At 41.6% G+C, this 25,282-nt stretch overlaps 1 protein-coding gene and 1 pseudogene across 2 annotated transcripts; both read left to right on the top strand.

The window, feature by feature from the left end:
- Nucleotides 1-733: 733 nt before the first annotated feature.
- Nucleotides 734-2,135, top strand: LOC114211274 (transcription termination factor 3, mitochondrial pseudogene; annotated as a pseudogene).
- A 909-nt stretch (nucleotides 2,136-3,044) lies between these two features.
- Nucleotides 3,045-23,549, top strand: SLC46A3 (solute carrier family 46 member 3). Of its 2 annotated transcripts, XM_028104633.2 has the most exons (6): nucleotides 3,045-3,321; nucleotides 3,962-4,174; nucleotides 10,613-11,483; nucleotides 13,139-13,222; nucleotides 18,474-18,630; nucleotides 22,321-23,549. In XM_028104633.2, the coding sequence occupies exons 2-6, from the start codon at nucleotides 3,986-3,988 to the stop codon at nucleotides 22,403-22,405; spliced, it is 1,386 nt and encodes a 461-aa protein (XP_027960434.1). In that variant the 5' UTR covers nucleotides 3,045-3,321; nucleotides 3,962-3,985; the 3' UTR covers nucleotides 22,406-23,549. The 2 variants fall into 2 exon arrangements, with proteins under 2 accessions (XP_027960434.1, XP_087877913.1); XM_088021787.1 differs by lacking the exon at nucleotides 3,045-3,321 and having other exon boundaries at nucleotides 3,444-4,174.
- The last annotated feature ends 1,733 nt before the right edge of the window (nucleotides 23,550-25,282 follow it).

Raw genomic sequence — 25,282 nt, 5'->3', positions numbered from 1 at the left:
AAGCATTTTTGGATAGATTATTTCATTTCTTCTCCCTTGTGATCTTGGGAAGTGGTCAGATCTCTACCTCTCCCTTCCAGACCAACACTCCTTGGTCAGTCGGCTGTTCTCACTGCCCATCCCATTTCTAATGTGCCCCTAATTTAGCACTTAGTACAGTATACTACAATTTTAAAATATGATCTGTCTTCCTCGGCAACCATGTTCTGTTCATTTTTGTATACCTTCTTTCCAACCAAGCTCCATGCTCCACTGTTTCATACTCATATCAAGTGCTTCATAAATGCTCATTTGAAGAAGCTGAGAAGTTAAGTGGCAAGTTGTAGATTACAAGTAGCAATTAGGATTCAAATCTAAGACTTCCGACTCAACGATCTAGTGACTTAACTATCATTTGCTGAGCATGGAGGAAGAGACAGCAGCTCTGACATCTGGGTACTGTCCTTGATGTTGCTATGAGCTCGTTGGGACCACATTCTGTGGACTAAAAACAATTTCACAGAATAACATCAGACAAAGGCATTCTATGACCATGATCAAGACAAAAACAAGACCACTCCACAGTCTTGTCTGAACACAGATCAGGAACATTGTTGAAACCACAAAAATGACCAAAAATGTCTACTACAAGCTGCTTCTTTATCAGTAATGGCTTTAACCTCTATCTAGCGTTCACTCCTTCTTACTAAGAATTAAGATACCCAATCATAGAGGGAGCGCGGCGGCGCGGGCCGGCGGGGCTGGCTGAGTGGCGGCCGTGAGACGCTGCGGGACTGTCCGCCGGGCCGGGCCAGCCTGGCGGCTCCCCCCACAAACAAACCGGGAGTGTGCGCCTCGCCACAGGCTACTTTAAGAAAAATGACTTTGTCAGCCCAACAGATACCCAGATGGTTCAATTCAGTTAAATTGAGTAGCTTCATTACAGCTACACAATGCGGAAAACATTTCCAGAGACCAGGAAGAATGTTGTCGCATGGCTTTTCTGCTCAGCCACAGATGTCCTCTGACAATTGCTTTCGCCAGTGGGGATTCAAGACTTATAGGACTTCCTCCTTATGGAATAGTTCCCAGTCTACCAACTCAAGTAGGCAAGAGATTGGTTCTGCCCAAAGTACTCTGTTTCCTTCCATGAATGAACAGACACAGAAGACACAAAAAATACCCAACTTTGATTCTGAGCTGTCTCTAGAAGCACTGGACGACCTGCCTCCGGTGTCTCCGTTGCAGCCGGTTTCCGAGGAGGAGGCCGTTCAGATTATCGCAGACCCTCCACTGCCCCCAGATACGTTCACGCTTCGAGACTACGTAGATCATTCTGAGACTCTGCAGAAGTTAGTGCTTCTGGGAGTGGATCTCTCAAAGACAGAAAAACATCCAGATGCAGCCAACCTCCTTCTGCGACTGGATTTTGAAAAAGACATTAAGCAAATACTCATGTTTCTTAAAGATTTAGGTATAGAGGATAACCAGCTGGGAACATACCTGACTAAAAACTATGCTATTTTCTCCGAAGACCTTGAAAATCTTAAGACCAGAGTGGCTTATCTACAGTCAAAAAATTTCAGTAAGGCACATATTGCACAGATGGTCAGAAATGCGCCATTTTTGCTGAGTTTTTCAGTGGAAAGATTGGATAACAGATTGGGATTTTTTCAGAAAGAACTTGAACTTAGCGTGAAGAAGACTAGAGATCTGGTAGTTCGTCTCCCAAGGCTACTAACTGGAAGTCTGGAGCCCGTGAAAGAAAACATGAAGGTTTATCACCTTGAACTAGGTTTTAAACATAATGAAATTCAACATATGATCACCAAAGTCCCAAAGATGTTGACTGCAAATAAAAGGAAACTTACCGAGACTTTTGACTATGTGCACAATGTGATGAGCATTCCCCACCACCTCATCGTCAGGTTCCCACAGGTATTTAATACAAGGTTGTTTAAAGTCAAAGAAAGGCATTTGTTTCTTACCTATTTAGGAAGAGCACAATAGGATCCAACAAAACCTAACTACATCTCTTTGGACAAGTTAGCTGTCTGTGCCTGATGAAATATTTTGTGAAGAGATTGCCAAAGCTTCAGTACAAGACTTTGAAAAATTCTTAAAAACTCTTTAGTTTTTGATGAATGTTAAGATGTAAGAATGTAAAATGAATGTATATATGAATGAATGATATACATTTTTAAATAAATGCCTCAGGCCTCCAAAAAAAAAAAAAAAAGATACCCAATCATAGGATTACCCCCACTTCCTGACAGCATCCAATACAGTGCCTGGCCTTGCTTTCTTGAACACTTCCCACAATTGCATCAACCCAAATCCAGTAACAAATTCTAACGCCTCTACTGAGATACCCCATTGCTCCTCATGTATGCATTCCTCCTCCTCACCAAAACTAATAAATCCAACTTCGGGTGTGTTCCTGGTGCGCCTGTTGGAAGGCATGTACAGTCCCTCCTTTGCTCCAGGGCTACGCTGTACACACACGTGTTGAGGGTTTCATTAGAAACCCTCATTAGGTGTGGGATTGTGGCGTCCACTTGACAAAGAAATGGAGGTTCATACAGATGAAATAATTTGCCCCAGGTCACACTACCAGGAAGAGCCAGAGACCACATATCAGGCCCTTTGCCAGTAGCACTCTCTTTCCCGCACCCTCCTCGGGAGCTCCCTACCCTGTCCCCATCTTCTGCGTTCCTTAGGGCACCTGCCCTGTGACCCGGATGCTACGGGGAGCTGCATCCCAAATATGTTACTTTTGCAACTGATCTCCTGTGTGCTTCTGTGAAAAACGATATCCGGGCCCAGAAAGGTTTTCTCACTGCAGAGCCCTGGAGCGGGCCCACGGAGCTGCCCAGCAGGCAGCAGCCGGGAGCCGGCAACCCGGCAAAGTGGGATCACCCTGGGCCTCTGCGGGCGGGCTCGCGAGAGTGACGTCGAGCGGACCAATCCCCGCGAGGTCGCCGGCCACGGGGCCCAATGGCAGGAGAGCCTGGCAGGACAGTGACAGCAACGCCGGCGGCAACACCCGCACCCCAGCGGCCCCGCCTTCTCGGCGGGCGGCGGTGCTCGGCGGGCGGGGGAAGTGTGGGCCGAGCACCAGACGGGCCGCGGACCCACAGACCCACCCGCCGACCCCCGGACAGACTGCCGACGGCGCAGGGAGTAGCCGCCCGTTGCGCCGGCGCCTCCCGCCGCTCCGTGGGACCGAGTCCGCAGGGCCGCCGAGGAGCCGAGCGAGGGCTGCGCAGCGAACTATCGCCGTCGTGACTCTGGACGCAGGAGTGGTTTGCTTTAAAATCAGAGCTTGAGTTTCCCCGACAGGTGCCTTTGGTCGAATTCAACGGAAATTCCCCTCCCCGTCCCTGCGCGGCGGTGCAGACTCGGCCCCCGACCCAGACGGCGGCCAGTGTCCCCGGGAGCATTTGCTGCTGGGCAGGTGCCCAGGGAGCGCAGGGCACCCCCCCCAAAGAGAAAGCCCCCAGAGATTGCGGGCCCCGAAAACGATCGGACCCGCGCCTAGCCTGGCAGGAAGACTGTAACCGTGGGATGAGTTTAAACGAGAAAAAAAAAATCCCTTTATGATTGGGAGCTGCTTTTTGAAGGCCTCCTTCCTGTTCTATTAACAAGCAGCAAAATAACAATAACAAACAATTGCGCAACTGTCCTGTTCTCAGAGGAACCTCACTGTTTCCCTTATGAAAACCGGTTGGCAGTATACAAAGGGGACTGTAGTGAGATTATTCCAAATGAAAATGGGTGACAACTTGTAAAACTATTTTAAGGAGGCGTGAGTCCTAAAAGGTGGTAACTCTTAAAAATAGGAAGTAGGACAGTCTCGGGTTTACTGCATACCTATTCCAAAGTAAAAATTAATCTCTTAGGAAGTGCTTACTGCTTTCTGTTCCCTAGTTTGCCTGTTTACTCCACAAAATTCCTCTAACTTCCCCGTTCTTTCTCACAGAATTCAGCTACCTACCCAGGCAATATGAAGATTTTCTTTGTAGAACCTGCCATTTGCCTTAGTGCGTTTGCTATGACTTTGACTACCCCACTAACAACCCAATATGTGTATAGAAGAATATGGGAAGACACGGGCAACTACAGTTTTGTATCTGATAGCAATACTTCTGAGTGTGGAAAAAACAAAAGCAGCCCCATTTTTGCATTCCAGGAGGTAAGAAATTAAAATATCCCTAAAATGTAATAAAAGGGGAATGTATAATGGGGTTTTCAATGAAAGAGGGCCTTGCACTCATCATCCGTTGATTCCTCAAGGGTCACCTTAAACTCTTAAATCCCAAGTCAAGAGCCTTTATTCATTTCTCCTGTTTGAAGTTTCCTGACACCTCTAATCTGCTTCTTCTAAGTAAAACCCCCTTCTACTTCTTCTGTAACACTGGCTGTTCTCTTTTCTGAGAAAATTTCAGCCTAATCTCATCTCCCCAGTGGCTGTGCCCTTCCTCCTTCCCACCCAAAAGCCTGAAGGTTTGACCAAGGCCAGCTGGAATGAGTACTGGGTGACCTCAGTGGGGTCAAACAGGGTGCTTCTGCCTTTCCCTTGCTTGCTTCCTCCCATCCCCCCTTCTACGGCATGTACATGACCCAGTTTTCAGTGACCCCCAGAACGTAGCCCATCACTGAACACGATGGGCCCTGGGGTCCATCGTGGGCTGATGGAGAAGCAGCGTGTCCTTCCTTATTTTGCTGTTCTCAGATCAGCTCTGACTCTCAAATGTTGAGGAGCCGCTGTGTGAGCTTACCTGCGGAGGAGAGCACTCACTTTGGTGCTAAGGGCACTGAAAATGTTTAGCCAGATATTACAGAGTACTTCTGCCTCTCCAGCCTCCTCCCCCAATTTTTTGTTTAAAACAGGAGGTACATCGCCATTCTCCTGCTCCCTCAGTTTTGTTTTGTTTTGTTTTTTTAATCAAAGTCTGCCAACGTCCAGATGCAAAGGAGATGCATTCAGATTTGGAATTTTCCCCCCCAGAAAGCCTTAAAAACAGACCACACTTATAAACGTTGACCTATTTCCCTAGAGGATATTGAGTGATGGCAAAAGGGTGGGACTGCCCCCCCAAAGGACAAGAAGAGTTTAAGGGAATTCGAATCACCTGCTGGCCAGCTCTAAGATTTTTCTCCTCAGTAGAAGAGAATTCAGGTGTGACTGGAAGATGAGTCTGAGGCCTGGAAGAAATGGCAAAGGGCCCAGAAGACAGGCTCTAGCATTTCCGGAGGTGTTCCCCGAGGTGTCAGGTATAACCTTGCTAGGCTGAGGCCTGGCTGTTTGGCACAGCCTCTGCTGTTCCTCATTTTCTCATTTCCATGGGAGAAATTTTCTTGGAACTGATCATTACTGGGGACCCATACAGACATCAAGGTGCCGGCGTAAAGTGAGGTCATAAAAATAGAGGGGCCAAGGGTCTCACCTTGCGGTTTTGTCTCCTGATTTCAAGAATGTTTCCTTTTATTTATATATATATACATATATATATATATGTCATTCCCAGGGAGTAAAAAGGTTCAAAAGGCTCATCAGTTTCTATATTGGATTCTGTGCTTTCCTTTACCAGACACCAGGAGCAATGGGAGGGAGGGAAGAGGACTTGAACGTCTGCAGAAATCTGCTGCCCTTGCCCTCCTAGAGTAAAGGGAGATAGGCCGTGGTTCAGTCACCTTGGTGGCCTCTGTGACTGTGCAGGTGATGACTGTCGGCCCCCTCTGGCCTTACCTAGTTGCTGAGAGCCCCCCACTGCCCAGAGCAGTGGTCTCATTTTGAAGATTTTTGCCGAATGTTTAAGTTGATTGTTGTTTCATTGTTTTTTAATTAGATTAATATTCAAGGGGACATACTGCCCTAGGTCCCTTCCCTTAAAGTGGCGCTCTAGAGCTACAGGTGCTTTTTCTCAGACTGGGGAGCCAGAAAGCACCTCTGTCTCCACCCAGAACCGAGACAGAGACAGGTCAGGTGGGCCACTCACCTTTAGCTCCTTAGGAAGGAGGAACACTTTTGCTTCCCAGGAGGCACCACCATCACCTTCAGCACTTCCCTCTGGCCCCTTTTCTGGACACTGTTCCTGCTCAGTATAAGAATATTCTCTTACCTGGGGCACGTGAGTGACTTAGTCGGTTAAGCATCTGCCTTGGGCTTAGGTCTTGGGATCAAGTCTCACATCAGGCTCCATGCTTAGCGGGGAGTCTGCTTCTCCCTCTCCCTCTGGCCTCCACTTGTGTTCTCTCTCTTTCTCTCTCTCAATAAATAAATAAAATCTTAAAAAAAGAAAGACTATCCTTTTACCTTTAAATCCAAGGACAAATGTTGCCTGTTTTATGAGCTTCCTTCTCAATTCCCAGCTCTGCTTGGTGGGTGCTGACCACTCGCTGACTAAAAGAAGTTTAGGAGTTTGAGAACTGTTCTTATAACCCTAAAAACAAAATTTCATAGCACAGGGTCAGTCCCTAATAAAATAAATAAATGATTTTTTTTTCAGTTCAGGTTTTTCTTTGCCACTCCCCCAAAAGGCCAATTACTTATAAGAAAAGTGCATAACACAATAATGTATTGAACTTCTTACTGTTATACCATATTTATTTATCCTTCTATAAAACAAATACATACATGGACGCATGTATTGGAATGCAAGATAATATGAATTTCAGGGTTCAGATATAAGAATACACTGAGCTATCTGACTTACACTTACCATTTTGAAAGTCTGTATGAATAAAAGTCTTATTTTTCAATCCACTGGGATTAATATATATATCCATATAAATAAATATTGATCTAACCTATTTTTCAAATCTTTGAGTTTGACTATAAGGTACACCCACATACTTCTTTTGGGCAAGATTAGTCTCTAAAGGACGTCTTAACAAAATGGCAAGGCTGTGGGAAGGAAGGTCTTGGCTGAGGGAGAAGAGGTAGGGAATTCTAGGCATGTTTGTTGACTTTTGCAGAGGAAGGAATTTTTAAGACCCTTGTCACCCCCTCCTTCCCACCCTGTCCTTTCCAGGTTAACTGACTGGTTTTGAGGTATTAAATTGGCCATTATGGTCTGTTCTCCTCAGGTACTTTCAAGATAGGGACGCTGCTATTTGAGGGGACAGGTTGGCATTAAACCAGATCATGAAGTTGTTCTTATTCAGTAATTTATTTATAAGCCTTTTAATAACTAACACAATCCCTTATTACCAGGAGATAGAGAATATTTTCTGCTCAATTGTAATTATACATTTTAGCCTATGAAATTGTGACTTTTTAAAAATTGATATTCCTTTCCTTAAGTTATATCTATCTCTACATTGTCATTCTGTTCAAACTTGTACAGGAAATAGCACTTTTTACTCTGATTTGTCCCATCTCCTTACCTAATATATAATTATAATTCTCCAGAGTTTAAAAGGTATAGGTTGCAGATGAGGAGAGTAGTCTGTGTAAAAGGCTGGGTTAGGAATGACAGTAGAGGGGCGCCTGGGTGGCTCAGTTGGTTAAGCGACTGCCTTCGGCTCAGGTCATGGTCCTGGAGTCCCGGGATCGAGTCCCACATTGGGCTCCCTGCTCGGCGGGGAGTCTGCTTCTCCCTCTGACCCTCTTCCCTCTCGTGCTCTCTATCTCTCATTCTCTCTCCCTCAAATAAATAAATAAAATCTTAAAAAAAAAGAAAAGGAATGACAGTAGACAGAAGACAGGATGTGGGGGAGGGGTGGAAATGGGAGGAGGAATCTCAAACTGGAACATATTGTTGACAAGTTGATTAAAAGATAATCGTTTCATTTACTTCTTTATTCAGTAAATATTTACTTGATGGCTTTTATATCCCTAGAGATACAGAGATGTGCTCAGGAAGCCTGACATAGTAAAAATGGAAACAGCCGAAGTTGATTAAGCACTAATTGGTAATAGGATCTGTGCCTTATATTGACATCCTGACTTTAAATGCAACTCTCACAACAGCCTGCAAGATAGGGACTCTGGTTACCCCCTCTTGTCAGATGAAGCTATAGGGATAAATGATTTGGTGAGGATCACACACAGCTAGCAAGTTACAAGGCCCATTTTACTTGCTTATTCATCCATGCAACCAGTATCTAGGGCGCGCCCTGGGAAGCACTGTTGCTGGAACTGGTGATACTGTGGTGAAGAAGACGGGGTTCCAGCCCTTCTGGAGCTTATGCTGTAGTGGAGAGGGCACACCGGAGCAGTTCAATGAAAGGAACCCGTCCTGTCGAGGGGTGGCAAGTATCTAAAGAAAACACAGCCAGACAAGCTCAGAGCGCTGGGGGAGGATCAGTGGGGTTGCTTTGGATTGTGTGATGAGTCACAGAAGCCTTCTGAGGAGGTGGCATTTGAGTTGAGGAAGTGAACTGCAGGAGGGAGGCAGAGGGAATAGCAAGTAAAAAGGCGAATGAGCACAGAGTGTTTGAGGAATGGCTTGCAGCTGAGGGGAGTGAGGAAGTGGACATGAAAGCAGAGAAGTCATGATGTCTGGCCACCCATGCCATGGCAAGGAATTCGGATTTATTCCAGCGTAAGGAACGCCACTGGGGGATTTTTTTTTTTTAAGACTTTATTTATTTGAGAGAGAGCACGAGAGATTGAGAAAAGGAGTGGGGGGGAGGGGCAGAGGGAGAAGCAGACTCCCCCCAGAGCAGGAAGCTCGACAGACGGACATGGGACTGATCCTAGGACTCTAGGATCATGACCTGAGCTGAAGGCAGGTCGATGCTTAACCGACTGAGCCACCCAGGCACCCGCCACTGAGGGATTTTGAGCAGAGGAGTGACATGAGCTGATTGTTTTTAAAGATCACTCTTAACTGCTGTGTAAAGAACTGATTACAGTATGGGGCGCCTGGGTGGCTCAGTTGGTTAAGCAACTGCCTTCAGCTCAGGTCATGATCCTGGAGTCCTGGGATCGAGTTCCGCATCGGGTGCCCTGCTCAGTGGGGAGTCTGCTTCTCCCTCTGACCCTCCCCCCTCTCATGCTCTCTCTCTCTCTCTCATTCCTTCTCTCTCAAATAAATAAATAAAATCTTTAAAAAAAAAAAAAAGAACTGACTACATCTGAATCCAAATTGATCTGACTCCAGAGCTCTTCATCATTACACCAAAGAATGTAACTGGGGAATGATAATTGCCATATGAGAAGTTTCAATAGAAGGAAAGATTACATCTGTTTGGGCATTTCAGGGAAATCCAAGTGTGACTTGACTATGGACTGTGCCTGTAACATAGAGTACTGGGGGGAGGGGTGAGTGGAGATAATGCAGAAGAGTGGGGTTGGACCGCATCTCGGTGGCCTTACACAACAGACTAGGAGTGTGAGCTTTCTCTAGCAGGCCATGGGCTGAGCAGGTGAGAGACATGCCGCTAGTGTGTTTTGGTAAGATGCTCCCACCATTAGCGTGTATGACCTGCAAAGTGAGAGGGCTGGCATCATAGACTGCATTGAGGAGAGAGCCAGCTAGATGCCAGGGCAGTCCAGGTGAAAACTCTGAGCCCTGTCCTTCCAAGGGCAGCTCAGGGACTATAAAGAAGTAAAGGATGCGAGAAGCACTAGGTGTTGGTGGGCATGAATGAAGGGAAAGGCCAGAAACAAAGATGACTGAAGGTTTGAGCCTGAGGGACTAGAACATTTCCTAATAACCTGAAATTGCTTGCATTATTTGAATATATAAAAATAAACATAGGCTGTCTCTTTAAAAAAATTATTAATTTCAGAATTTGATATTTTTGTGGTTCATCAGTTGTTTTAGGGTCTTCCTAAATATTACATGAATCTATTTTTAAAAATGAGTTTAGTAATCCCTAGTATAAAAATGACATATACTCTTTATGTAAAATTTGGAAAATACAGAGAGAAATGGCAAACAGAAAATGCTTTTGAATCACCCAAACTTCTTCCCATCAAATAACTAGTGTAATGATTGTAACATCTTCCAGTCTGTGTGTGTACCTGGTGATTATGGTCCTCCGGGGAGTTGGGTTTATCTTACTCCTCAGTTCATGGCATGCTACCATCTTTAGTCAGTGCAAAGCTGCTCTTTGGGTTTTATCTTATTTTTTAGTAAGTAAAGAAACAGATTAGAAGAAACTTATTTGTGGAGACACATGTGAACAAAGCAACCAAGTGCTTCCTAAATAAAGGTCTATCAGATATGACATTTACATGTGACACTCATTCCCCTTTAAGTAGACAGAAAGATCTATCACAGGAAAGGGTATTGCTCTTGCTTTACAACAGTGGGCATGATCTCAGTGCTAAACTGTTGAAAGAAGAAAGAAAAATCATTATATGACCAGTCCCAGATGTCTTGGGGTCTGTGGATCTTCTATATAAGACACACACGCACCAATACACAATTGTCTGTTTATGAGTTCAAATCCCCATCACGGTACTTGCATATTATGCCTGAGCTTCAATTACTGTGTTGCCTCTTGATACTTGCTTTATGAACTGGATGAAGATTCAGGCTGTATCAAACCCATGCACCAGAGATTCCTTGTTGGTGACTTACTGGAAATGTAAAGAAAAGTATGCATCGTGATATTTCTGTGCATGTTGTCTATATCTCTGTAAACACACTGTCTTCTTTTTGTCTCTTCGCAGGAAGTTCAGAAGAAAGTGTCTCTTTTCAATCTGCAGATGGACATAAGTGGGTTAATTCCCGGTCTGGTGTCTACATTCATACTTCTATCTCATAGTGATCATCAAGGACGAAAATTCCCTTTGATTTTGTCTTCTGTTGGTGCTCTTGCAATCAGTGTTTGGCTCTGTTTGCTTTCCTATTTTGCTTTTCCATTCCAGCTTTTGATTGCATCTACCTTCATCGGTGCACTTTGTGGCAATTACACAACATTTTTAGGAGCCTGTTTTGCCTACATAGTTGATCAATGTACAGAACAGAAACAAAGAACAATTCGAATAGCTATAATCGACTTCATACTTGGACTTGTCACTGTATCAACAGGACTGTCTTCTGGCTATTTTATCAGAGAATTAGGTTTTGTGTGGTCCTTTTTAATTATTGCTATGGCTCATACTGTTAATTTGATTTATATTTCATTTTTTCTTGGTGATTCAGTGAAAGAATCTTCATCTCAGAATGTTTCCATGTCATGTAGTGAAGGCTTTAAAAACCTATTTTACCGAACTTCCATGCTTTTTAAAAATGCTTCTGGTAAGCGACGGTATTATCTCTGTTTGTTACTTTTTACAATGATCACTTACTTTTTTGTGATAATTGGCGTTTCCCCCATCTTTATCCTTTATGAATTGGATTCACCACTCTGCTGGAATGAAGTTTTTATAGGTTATGGATCAGCTCTGGGTAGCATCACTTTTTTTAGTAGTTTCCTGGGAATATGGCTTTTTTCTTACTGTATGGAAGACATTCATATGGCCTTCATTGGAATCTCTACCACCATGGCAGGAATGGTTATGACTGCTTTTGCCAAAACAACATTGATGATGTTTTTAGGTAAGTTACAAATGTAGCCTTAGAACTAACCATGTATTTATGTTTATATCAAATGAATTTAGTCTGTTGGGTGATAAACTTTTAATATATAATTCTCTATTTAATGCATTCTAGTTCAAGTAAGGCACTTTGTTAAAAGCCAGTTTGCCAGAAACTGAAAGCCAATTTGCTTTAAAAAAAAAAAAAGCAATTCACTGAATAACCACAGTTTTCCAAATTTGTATACTTGACAAAAAATTGTTTTGAGGAACATTCTTCTTGTGAGTCAGTTCTTCAAAACAGCTTTTGCCAACTTGCATATTTCTTAAATGCTGAAGGTTGGGGCACTGAGCACTGGGGTGGCTCAGTCGGTTGAGCATCCAACTCCTGGTTTTGGCTTAGGTCATGATCTCAGGGTCATGAGATGGAGCCCCACTCAGGCTCCCTGCTCAGCAAGGAGTCTGCTTGAGATTCTCTCTTTGCCTCTCCCTCTGCCCCATAAATATGCTGCTAAGAAGGCTACTTTCCATAAAAATTTTAAAGAGCATTATATAAAGTACACTCAAAAGATTTATAAAATTCATATTTATTGAAGATATTCAAAAAGAAAATTCTTTAAGACAGCCTTTTGCAAATTGGTCATTTCATTAATTGGCTTTTGATAAATCACTTTTTGCCAAACCAGACTGCTTCCTTAACTACCTACCCCACAAGTGGTTTCAGTGGGGCTTGAGTCAGATGCTGCCTTTGAAAGAGCTAAGGGATCTGTAAAGTGGGACCTTGAGAAAGGTCTAATTTCATCTTTTTTACAAAGGCACTGTCAACCTCTTGCTCCCTTGCAGGGAAGCAGGATGACCAAATAGAATTGGGCTTAATGTCCATCTATAGTACCAGGTGATCTTGGGCAAGTTACTTAACTACTCTGGGCCCTCATTTACTCACCTGTAAAATGGGCACAGTAGCACCGAATTCACTGGGTTATAACGAATATTAGAAGAAATCACTGTAAAGCACTTAGCACAATGCCTCGTATTCAGTAAATGTCAGTTCTCCCTGTCTCCCTTCGAGTTGCCAAGGCCAAGTAAGTTAATATATGTGAAATCACACTGAAAGCTTTATAGAGTCATCTGCAAAAATAATATATTGCTATTTCATCATATATAACTAGAAATGGTACTATTAGGGGTCCATAATTTAAGAGGAGAGGCAATCTGTGTTCATGAAATTATTCCACACAAAGATGAAAAGGCAGAAAGATAAAGAACCAATTTATCAATACGTGCATCAATATGATAAAAGAATGCAGACACTAAGAATGCCAAGTCTGAAAAAGCAAAAACAGAAAACAAATGTGGAAGCTAAGCTACACCGTGCTAAATGAGAGGTTTCTACAATCATCAGGGAAATAGCAGATCGGTCCCAATTGGCCGAATATGTAGATCTAGACCTCAAACCTCCCTGAACTCTTGTTCTTAGCACTGGAATAAGAGGGCAAACGAACCTTGAGCTGGCCTGTCTGCAGTGTATCTGTGTATTCATTAAACAGAAGTCTATAATTAATTACTTCAGTCCATAGGTGCAGTGAGTTAGGATGCTTAGAGAGAAAACATTTCACATCAAAAATTGACCATTGGTTTTCTGATTTAGCCCATGATTTCCCACCATTTCTCTTACAGTCAGGCTGCCGTTCCTTTTCACTATTGTACCACTCTCTGTTCTACGCTCCATGGTATCCAAAGTGGTTCGTTCTACTGAACAAGGTGAGTTTAATTTGCTGGAGGGAAATAATGAATCTACAATCTGTACCAACTCAAATCTATGTACGACCAATGTTTGATTCTTCAGAATATTCTACAACCCTTTTTATGCTCAGAACTCCTTTTGAATTAAGTGGTAAGTTCTGTGTTCAGAAGAGGCTTATATTCAGGCAGGGGTGCCTCTGCCGGGGGTCTCCTGCTTTAGAAGCTTGCTCTGGCCAGACCCCGCCCCAAGAGGAGAGCAGCGCTCAGAGCTAGGCAGATGCCCACTGGGAGCCCACCATACCTACCCCTTCTAGACTACACTCTGGTTACCTGGACCCCCATAATTCCCCACCAGACAGCTCTGGGTTCACATCCATGAGTGCCTGGATGGTACTCCTCCTCAGACCCTTTAGCCTGAGGGTGGACTGTGACCCCAGTGTGCTCCCCTCTAGATCAGAGGGGTAGCCAAGCCATGACTCTTTATAGGAGATCTGGCCCAACCTTAGAATTACAGAGTGGGGTGTCTACAGCCATGTGTAAATGATCCTTTCTGAGCAGGATGGAGCAAGAGGTAGAAAATAACATGGGTGGGCTACAGCTGGGGGCTGAGGGCCAAGGGCTAGCTAGCTCTGCCAGTGCTGTCATTTTCCTACACAGAACTCTAAAAAGTCTGAGAATTCTAAGTTTGTTCCTGACCCTCCAAATCATTGTGACAGTATATAATATGGTATATTTCTCAGAGAGGGAAACAGAATATATCTTAGTTAAGTCTGTTTATTCGAACTGTAACTTTTAAATACTTAGAATATAATATATAGGCTTCTCATTGTATTCTTACGCTGGACCCCACAAATGTTAGAGCGAGGCCTGAATTAGAGTCCTAGCATAAACAGGATCCCACTCAGCCGGTTTAGTAGAAGGGCAGCAGTATGAGGGGTGGGCATTGGTGAAGGCACCCAGAGAAGATGGCCCAGTAAGAAGGGAGCAGAGACAGAACACCACAACCTTTCTCTCTACCTTTATCCCATTGACCAAGCACAACAGAAAGTCAGGCTAGCAAGGAAATCCAAGTCATATGATCCGAAGGGTCAGCCCCCCAAGCACAGAGCAGGATACAGGAGATCAAACAGTTTGAAAGGGAAGGCAAAGAATGACCAATACAGAAGGACAAAAAATTAAATTTCTGGTTGGAACTAGTTACTAGTTAGGTATTAGGCATATGGGGTTGTCCTCCTTCCTCCCCGCATATGAATACTCTTAGACTTTGAAGCTTTCTTTTGTTTCATGTCTTAGCCTGGTGCAAATACTCATATTAAATATTGATGGGTCATTCATAATTATGCTATTGTATTTATGGCAGTTTAGTCAACACTGGGCAAGACTGCATAATTCACGACATTTAAAATATATTTCTTGGTTCTCTTCTACTCATAAGATGCAGCTGTCTATGCACACAGCTGTTTATAGATTATGTAATGATGATTAACTGGAAAACCACTTTGGGATATAAAAATGTGTAACTATAGTATGTAAAATCCTACCTGCTCCCTTGGGTTATGCAATGGTTTCTTAGATATGACACCAAAAGCATAACAACAAAAGAAGAAATAGATAAATTAGAACTTATCCAAATTAAAAACTTTTGTGCTTCAAAGGACACCATCAAGAGAGTGAAAAGACAACCGACAGAATGTGAGAATACATTTGTAAATCAAATGTATAATAAGGAACTTGGGAGGTGGGTGGGGGGTGGAGGAAATAAGTGGAGGGCATTAAGAATACACTTAGCACGAAGAGCACTGACTAGTATATGGAAGTGTTGAATCACTATATTGTACACCTGAAACTAATATAACACTGTATGTTAACTACACTGGAATTAAAAAAGAAAAAACCTCAACAACAAAAAGAAAACCCAACTATTTGGCAAAGGATTTGAATAGACTTTTCTCCAAAAAGGTGTACAGATGGCCAATAAGCACATGAAGAAATGTTCAACATCATTAGCCATCAGGGAAATGCAAATCAAAACCACAGTGAGACCCACTAGGATGGCTAAAATGAAAAAAGACAGACCAAGATGTGAAGAAATTGGAACCCTCTTACATTGCTGGCCGAAAAAAAAATGGTGCGCCCATTTTGCAAAAACAGTTTGGTAGCTCCTCAGAAAGTTAAATAGAGTTATCTTATGACTCAGCAATTCCAATCCTAGAAATAGAATGGAATCGAAATCCCAATAGAAATGAAAACATATACCCACACAGAATCTTATATACAAATGTTCATAGCAGCATTATGTATAATAGCCAAAAAGTATAAAAAAATGGAAATGCCCATGAACTGGCGAACAGATAGACACAATGTATATCTGCCTAATGGAATATTATTTGGCAATAAAAATTAAGTCCTGATGGTACTTGCTACACTGTGGGGGCACCTTGAAAGCATGACGCTAAATGAAAAAAGCCAGACACAAAAGGCCACATATTATCATATAAATATGGTTCCATCTAGATGACATGTTCAGAAAAGGCAAACCCATAAAGATAGACATCAGAGAGGTGCTGTCCAGGGCTGGGGAGATAGGGGGTGATTGGGAATAGATACAGTTTCTTCTGGGGTGATGGCTGCACAATTCTGTGAACTGTGCAGTTTAAAGGGGTGGGTTTTAAGGTATGTGAATTATATCTCAAAGCTGTTCAGCGAAAATAGAAAAATCTGCCTGCTTTAACTTGGAACATAGACTTGTCGGGGTGTATAGTTTGTTTCTGTTTATATTTGGTTTAGTTTATTTATAAAGGCTTTTTAAAAGTCATTTCATACTGTTAAATATAGTGACATTTCAAAATGTTTTTTTTACTTTTTGGCATTCCATATTCTGAACTATAACTTCGTGAATCGTGATTCCATTGTTCTAGGATAGGAAAATTACTTTGTTTTTAACTGCAAACTACAAAATCCCTTTGGTGATGTCAGAATTTCCATATTAAATATATTCCCATCCTTCATTACTTTTTAAAAATGGGATATTTTTGTGAAAATGTTATGCACTTTAATCAGAGAAGGAAAACACTGCATAATGTCTCACTAGCCTCTTACTATCCCTATTATCTTGAATAAGAGAGAGAACACTAGATTTGGGTAATTATTTTGGAATTTCTGTGCTCCATACAGCTGTGACGCTCACAGCTAGAGCCACCCCGGATGACCTCTTACCTGATCACTACCTGCATACTTCTTGTGATTACAAATTGGAATAGTGTAAAAACAGACTTGACTTTTAAGGCCTATTGAATTAAAAAAAAGTATAGGAAGTAAATTAACCTGCACTTATTATTTATTCCAGCTTATCTCTGATAACTATTAAACAAGTTGAACTACTTGGGGACGTTACAAGCAAACCCTACTTTGTAATAGTATGGCTGTTTATGCCAGACAGACATACCGCCTGAACCAACTTGCCATCAAGAATGGATTTAAGTCATTGCATAAAAGGACTAGAACAATCCAGTCTGTCTTCCATGGCACTGTGCCTAGCTGTGGCAAGGGATCAGAAATATAAGAAAATAATTAGTTAGATAGTGAGGAGTACTTCCAATTAAACTGACTTCATGTCTTATCATAAAACATGGAAGCAGTAGGTCTTTATGCTACTTGCTGATTGATAACTGAGCTCTTGAATTAAGCTTTTATTCATTCATTTGACAAATAAGGATTAAACATATCTACCATGTGCCAGGACAGATAGGCCCTGGGACACAGCAGTAAACAAAGTAGATGTGCACTTGACATGAACAGAGCTTTTGTTTTAGTTAAAAGAAGACATATATGTGAAAATACAATATTCTTCAGGGCTATGTTTATGTTTTATGAATATGTGACCTGTCATTGAATGAAGAATGAGAAGCAACGTATGATAATATATATACTAGGGCAAAAAGCTTAAATACATAAAAATCAACACACAACACAGTCTACTAAACCAAGACCATGGGAAAAATTAGAACATAGACATGTAAACCATAATCCAGTTATGAAAGGTGACCCTCAAGCTTGCCTTTTCCTTCTTCAGTCCAATCAAATACAATTATTTACATGATTTGCATTGTTTGTAAGACAAATACATTACCATTTACCATGAAAAGGTAAACTTGGCAAAGTAAGGAAGAAGCACCGTGCCTTAATGCGAGAGTCTGCAGAAGCTCCATAGGAATGTATACTGGGGACGTCATGGGAAGTGGAAAACTGTCACAGAACTTTGGTGATGCAAAATTTGACGAAGAGGAAGAAAAGTACATCCTGTCTAGAGGTTTAACTGCTTGGTCAATGTGGTCTTGGATTCCAGACAAAACTAAAAATCAGTAGACTTAATGAGCCCTTTTCTCTGATTACAAGCTTGGACTAGCCATGTAGCCACTTTGTGTTTCTCACACAATGCTCCAGGGCCTACTGCCCTCTCCCAAATGTGGTGTGGAGCAAGTGTAGCAGACGGCAGCGGGATCCCCGCTCACTCAGCCTTGTGAGCCACCTCACAGTGGAGGCAGTTTCAAGCAGGGGAGGCAGAAAAGAATCACTCAACATCAAATCATGGCATAACGAGAGCACAGAGAGTTACTTGAAGAGTCACACCGAAGAAGCGTGTGGACTGAATTTGTTCACTTTGAAGGGAGGGCTCAGTTTCAAACTGCAGATCATCTGTCTTTGTCTGCGGCTGTCACTTTTGCCAGAGCTGAGAAGCAGATGAAAAGGATTGCTTAAACTTTCAAAAGGCCCCCAGGGTAGGACCTTTGCAGGAGGGAGCCACCGGGGCATACACATATGGGGGTGTCACAGATGTCCCCAGCTTAGGGACCGAGTGGGAGATAACGACAGTGGTAGTTGTGGCTATGTGTGCGGCTGTGCAGGGAGAGGAGACTGTGGATTTCAAATGCGTCCACTGGTATACTCTGGGTTCTCTTCAGATCATATAAATCTTTCGCCTTTTCAAATGTGTCCACTACTGGAGCCTCTTACCTTTGCCTGACTGACATCCAAACTATTGTGTTTTCAGCTTCCCCCACATCAGGTCAGGGAAAACTGGTGACCTCAGTTTCTTCACCTGTAAAATGGGTTACTGGCTTCTCAGGGATTTAGAGGCAGTAGCTTCTGTTCACCAAGCAGTGCCCCACATTTGCTTTTTCAGCGAGGAACAATTTTCTCCCTTCATTTTGTCTATTGTTTTGTAACTCAGCCCTTTCTTTTTCTCCCTGCACACCCCGACCCCAAACAGGCACCTTGTTTGCTTGCATTGCTTTCTTGGAAACACTTGGCGGAGTTGCTGCAGTTTCTACTTTTAATGGAATTTATTCAGCGACCGTTGCTTGGTACCCAGGCTTCACCTTTCTGCTGTCTGCTGTTCTATTACTAATTCCAGCTGTCAGTCTATGGTATGTAATTATTTTTAATCATTTTATCAAAGGTTAGCTGGATTAAATGAATTCCCTAACCTCACCGGTAAAATTACATAGACTGCTAAAGTTGTCGAAAAAATTCAACTAACTTTTTTAAAAATTTATTCTTATTTTAGAGAGCGAGTGGGTGGGGAGGGGCAGAGGGAGAGAGAATCTTAAGCAGGCTCCATGCTCAGCATGGAGCTGGACGTGGGGCTCGATCTCACAACCCTGAGATCATGACCTGAGCCAGAATCAAGAGTTGGATGTTTAACCGACTGAGCCAGCCAGGCACTCGTCAACTGAGTAACTTTTAAAGATCTAATTGGCTCTAACTAATTGATTCATGAATTAGGCAGCATTCTATCTAACAAGTAGAGGGGAGCTCTGAGGAGCTGTGCTGAGTGGAAGGTTTTCACAGAATGGAAGGTGGATCAAGATGTTATTGACAAAAGAGGAGAAATAATTATTTCAGGCAATGTCACCTTCCCTTAAGAAGAAGGGCAGGGGGTCTTATCAGGTAGATGACCCCATCTTCCTTTGCGGGATGGAGAGGGCCCATGGGGCAGGCTTATTGGTGCTGATCAGAAAACTCTTGCCTGACTAGTGAAGATTCTGTCTCTGGGGAAGGCTGGAACTGCAGTTAAGTTACATATTCAGTCCAGGTTTGATAACTTGGCCTACCTGACACCATTTTGGGCCTGTGGTTTTCTTTTTAACAAAGTTTTGCCTCATGCCTCAGAATGTACTTTTCTCAATAAATTTTAAGATTTTATTTATTTATTTGACACACACAGAGAGAGAGAGCGGGCACAAGCAGGAGGAGCAGCAGAGGGAGAGAGAGAGAAGCAGGCTCTCTGCTGAGCAGGGCGCCCCATGCAGGGCTCAATCCCAGGACCCTGGGATCATGACCCAAGCCAAAGGCAGATGCTCAACCAACTGAGACACTCAGGTGCCCCTCTCAATAAATTTTAGACATGAAGACATCTATTGATAATGTTGGAAACCTAAGAAGAAAGAGACAATGACAAGGCTGACCAGAACTGGGAGAAAGAAAGATTGGGTCAGACTCTGAATAGCTACCCCCTGTCTCTTTAAATATGAACAATTGATTAAACTAGCATCCAAGAATAGATAGATAGATAGATAGATAGATAGATAGATAAAAACTATGATTTCCTAGAGTATAATATCCTCTGAGGGTCAAAGATTTAAGAAGAAGACAGACTTTAATATGGAGTCTTGGGTTGATGACAAGAGCAAATAGTGAACACTGAATATCAGGAATGTTCTTTCCAGAGAGTTAGCTTATTTAATGATTCCTGTTTTAAAGGTAAGTACCCAAATAAACACAAAGTACTAAATTCTATTTGTGAATAGTACCTAGAATAAAAAGACCAGAGTCAGACATGTAAGAGAAATATTTATTTCTCCCTTTGCCTTTTGGTTAATGAAAAGTATGATCTAACTAGGTAAGTGTTCGCTAAAATGCCCAGGCAAACAGGGTCAACACATTCTGTGGGGCCAGCACACTGAGCTGAGAGTGCACTGCCCTTCTTTGCTGGGCTTTGCCCATTCCACATGGCTAAGAGCATAGTGCAGTGATGGGGATCAGTAGAAGGTGGGGCACAAAAGGCATCTCTGCTTTCTCCTGAGCACTGGGCTAGGGTGGGGTGAGTAAGGGTGAAAAGTACCGATGTACCCAGGCTTCACGCATTCTGCCAAGACTGTGAACTCCTTAAAGGACTGCCCTACATTTATTCATAGTAGGACCTCAGTACATATTGTCTCTACTTAATTTTGATACCTAGATCTATGTAAGAGTATAACAATATTTGCAGTTCCTCTGTAATATTGATGAAAAGTTATCTTTACTAGATAGCTTTTTAAAAAGAGACCATTCACCTATTGAACTGGCAAAATTAAAAATACACGTTGTGCTAATGAGTACACAATGAGACAATCAATCTTATATGTTGCTGGTAGTGCTATTATTTGGCACTATCATTTTTGGAAGGCAATTCATAAACATGTATCAAAAGCTTTTTTAAGAAGTTCATAGTATTTGACCCAGTGATTCCTTTTAGAAACATATCCTAAGGGAATGGTCAGTAATGTAAAAAATTTATAGACAGTTGACCCTTGAATAACACAGGTCTGAACTGCATGGATTCACTTAACATGCAGATTTTTTTCAATATATACAGTACTATAATGGATTTTCTCTTATGATTTTAATAACATTTCTCTAGTTTTATTATAAAAATACAGCATTATATATATATATAAAACATACCACATCCATGTTAATAGACTGCTTTATATTACTGGTAAAGCTCCGGGTCAGTAGTAGGCTATTAGTAGTTACGTTTTTAGGGAGTCAACAGTGATATGAACATTTCCAACTCCATGGATGCCCCAACCCCTGCATTGTGCAAGGGTCCACTGGTATAAAGATGTTCATTAAGACAAAAAAAATTTTTTCAATGACCAAAATGTCCAACAAGAGAATGATTAAATAAATGATGGTGCATCCATAGCATGAAACATAATGTTAATAAGAATTGGGGAAGAGGGAAGGGGGCGCCTGAGTGGCTCAGTCGTTAAGCGTCTGCCTTCGGCTCGGGTCATGATCCCAGGGTCCTGGAATCGAGCCCCGCATCAGGCTCCCTGCTCCGTGGGAAGCCCGCTTCTCCCTCTCCCTCTCCCCCTGCTTGTGTTCCCTCTCTCGCTGTCTCTCTCTGTCAAATAAATAAATAAAATCTTAAAAAAAAATTGGGGAGTAGATTAACGGATAATTTTAATTTTATTCTTCATATATTTATATATACCTATTATGAACACATATGCAGCTAGCTAAAAGATAGTTATCCTTTTAATAATGTTTCTAATGTAAATATAGATGGTCTTCTGAGATTTTTTTTAACCCTATACTGTTCAATATTTTAAAAAATAAAATTACATGCAGGGTGCCTGGGTGGTTCAGTCAGTTGGGCGTCTGCCTTTGGCTCAGGTCATGATTTCAGGGTCCTGGGATCAAGGCCTGCCTCAGGCCCCCTGCTCCGCGGGGAGTCTCTTTGTCCCTCTGCCCCTCCTGTCCCCTGCTTGTGTTCCCTCTCGCTCATATAAAGAAAATCTTTAAAATACAATTACATGCTTTTTTTTTTAAAGATTTTATTTACTTGAGGTGGGGGAAAGTAGAGGGACAGGGAGAGAGAGTCCTAAGCAGGCTCTGTCTGAGCACCAAGCCCCAGCACTGGGCTCCATCTCACTACCCTGAGATCATAACCCTGAGATCACGGCCTAAGCCGAAACCAAGAGTCACCCAGGTGCCCCCCATTACTGCTTTTTAAATTCTAGATGTCTTCTCCCAGCTTCAGTTATAGGTATTGAACATGAACTTCAGCCATAACTATAGTCACAGCTACTTTTTGTGGACTACAGAATAAACAATGGGACGGATGGATATTGTAGGTACCTGGAAAAGAAAAAAACTGTAGATTTTTTATTATTTTCAGAACGCTATGCACAGTGAGTCAGTTGTACTCAAAACGCTACTATATTCCTTCTACATATAATTTGCATAATTTATTGGAAGCCATATAATCAGAGGAAAGCTAGAATACAGGTTATTTATTTATGTATTGCCTTCATCACAATTTTAAAGTATCTTGTTTGCTTTTGCAGTGTGGTCAAGTGCACCAGCTGGAATGAAGGAAGCTATGTACTTCTTACACAAGAGGAATCCAGTGAAGACACTTCAGACAGATGATTAATTGTGATTAAAAAAAAAAAACTGAAAGCACATTTCATATACTCTGACTTCTGAGGAATGTAAACTAGTTCCATAATCAATATTTCATGAATAATCAATGCTACATGTCCTTTCTTTTAAACTGAACAGTGAGAGAACTAGCTCCTCGCTCTAGCTGCTTACAGTATCGTGCACTTTGAGCACTTTATGAATATCATGTGATAGATTTCCATAGAAGAACAAACACTTCCCACTTTTGGATTTAGGACAGAAACTGAAACTTCACAGTATGAACAGGGATTAAGAAACTTGACAAAATCAAAAGCAATAATCCCGTAATCCAATAATCCTAACATACTCCAGTCTCACTGCGACTAAGGAAAGAGAACTAACTCTATACACCTCAGTTTCTTCATCTGCAAAATGGGTTTCTGACCTCTTGAAGATTTTGAAGGCCTAACTGTTCAAAATTATGATGAATCATTCACTGATAGGAAAAGAATGATAGAAGTTTCAAATATTTCTAGTACAATAGTACCTCTGCCTGGATAATGCTTTGTTTTATAGAGCCCATCAGCATGTTATTGACAGTGAAACTTTTAAGAGATGCAAAAACCTGAAAATGGAATCACTTTAAATGATATATATTTTTACTTTTCCTAATATAATTAGGTAAAAAAGCGGTGATTGGAAAAAAATACCATAAAAAATCGTTTATAATGTAAAAACTGAGTAAGCAGCCAATCAGGAAGTAGTATTATAGAGCCAATATTCATTCCTTATTTTTATCAAGGGATAGCCATTTCTTACTGCCTTAAACTCATCCTGAGACCCACCCTGGTCCCTGAAAACACACTCTTTCATGCCTCCTGTCTTTCTATACACTGTTTCATTTGCTCTTCTTCCCTCGGGACAATGAAACTTCAGAGTCTCAGCCAAAACACTGCTTCCCTCTGCATAGTCTTGACATTTCTTCCCTACTCCTATACTTCCCCCATCCCTGCAGGGTGCCCATAGCACTTTCTTTATACTTCCATCCTAGCATTTTCCATTGTTTCATCATGTTTGTTTTCCCTACTTGACAATGAGCACCTTGAGGACAGGGACAATCTTTGATTCCTCATTTTACCCTCAATAAACGTTTGTTGAACTAAATACAAAATTTTGTTTTTACTTGTAAAAAGAATTTAAATCTACATATTTAATGCATTCTGAGAGTAACCACTGATATCGATGCCACAGCCATTAAGCCAGCCTTGAAAAATATGCTAGCCTGTACACTTTTTAAATTGGTTTACAGCATTTTTACTAGTCCTTCAATATCTTTGATTTTCTAAGTTACCATATGTAATAACGCAAATGCCTTGAAGTACAACTAGATGATTCTTCGTAATCTCTTGAACGCAGATAGAGTTTTCCATTTAACAGGACTGCTTATAACTTTTTTCTGTAGGGTAATCAATGATTGCTGGACTGGCCAAGAGCACTGAATGTAAAATATCGCAAATTTTTATTTCCAAGACTATTCCTTTTAAGTCTATCTTATGTCTTCTGGGCTGGAAGCCCATGTAAGAACTGAGTGATTTCCATATTTATTTATTTTTCTTCCTGCTCAATGCTCTTTCCACACCAAAAAATATGGTTTACAAAGTGTTCCTCTATATCAACTTATTGTATATTCTCTTAATAACTCTGACAAAGTAGATATTCATTTTCCTCATTTTACAAAGAAGTTAAGTCTCAGAGAGACCTGACCATGGTTATTCAACTATCACTAAGCAGTAGCATCACACAGAGATGGTCTTGGCACTGCTGAGATTCTTCATAGCTAAGGTGTACATGTTACAGATTATAAATCTGACAACAATAATTGTGGAAGGTGACGTGCACCCCAACAAAACACATTAGCACTACTGTACCCAACTAAACTGCCTACAATATTGCCTTTTTTTATGGTTAGACATGATGGTCTATAAAGTCCCTTTCAGCTCAGCCTTCCACGATTTTACACTCTTCATCTAAACTGAAGAGAGCACAGATGGTATTATTTCATACAGTTAAGAGATAAATAGATGGTTTCGTACTTGAGCAAAAACTGTTTGAGCTGCAGTATATCAGGGCACTGGATTGAGATGGCCCAGAGTAAAAATAGAGCATGAAGAAGTTTAGCCAACTCCAAAATATATATCCTAAGATACGATTAGTAAATGTGATGAAGACTAGAGAAACATGTAAGCTGATCGGGGTATAGAGTCAAGACAAAAATGAAAAAGAAAAAAATGCTGCCACCTAATCTCCCATAACGTGACCTAATTATCTGAAGGAAGAATTAATGAAATGATTTGTCTCTGTGGAGTCCATTCGAAGGGAACAAAGAGGAAAGTCATGTTCCTTTTTATCCAGCACTGTACAAAGGGGGTTAGATATACCATATCTAATAGAAATGAATACTCATCACTACAGAGGGGGTATTCCTATGAGGCTAGACTATTCAACAGGATTATTTATACCCTGCATTGCACAGCCTCAAGAAATCCCTTTTCTCTTAAGGAATCAATCCCATTTACAATTGCACCAAAAACCATAAGATAACTAGGAATAAACCTAACCAAAGAGCTAAGGGATCTGTACTCTAAAAACTACAGAACAGTTATGAAAGAAATTGAGGAAGACACAGAGAAATGGAAAAACATTCCATGCTCATGGATTGGAAGAAGAAATATTGTTCAAATGTCTATGCTACCTAGAGCAATCTATACATTCAATGCAATACCTATCAAAATACCATAGACATTTTTCACAGAGCTGGAACAAATAATCCTAAAATTTATATGGAACCAGGGAAAACCCCGAATAGCCAGAGGAATGTTGAAAAAGAAAACCAAAGCTGGTGGC

Source organism: Eumetopias jubatus, unplaced genomic scaffold, assembly GCF_037043125.1.
Source record: "Eumetopias jubatus isolate StellerSeaLion01/CBP00866 unplaced genomic scaffold, mEumJub1_p1.0 scaffold_3, whole genome shotgun sequence".
Lineage (NCBI taxonomy): Eukaryota > Metazoa > Chordata > Mammalia > Carnivora > Otariidae > Eumetopias > Eumetopias jubatus.
This window is presented reverse-complemented; position numbering and strand designations above follow the sequence as displayed.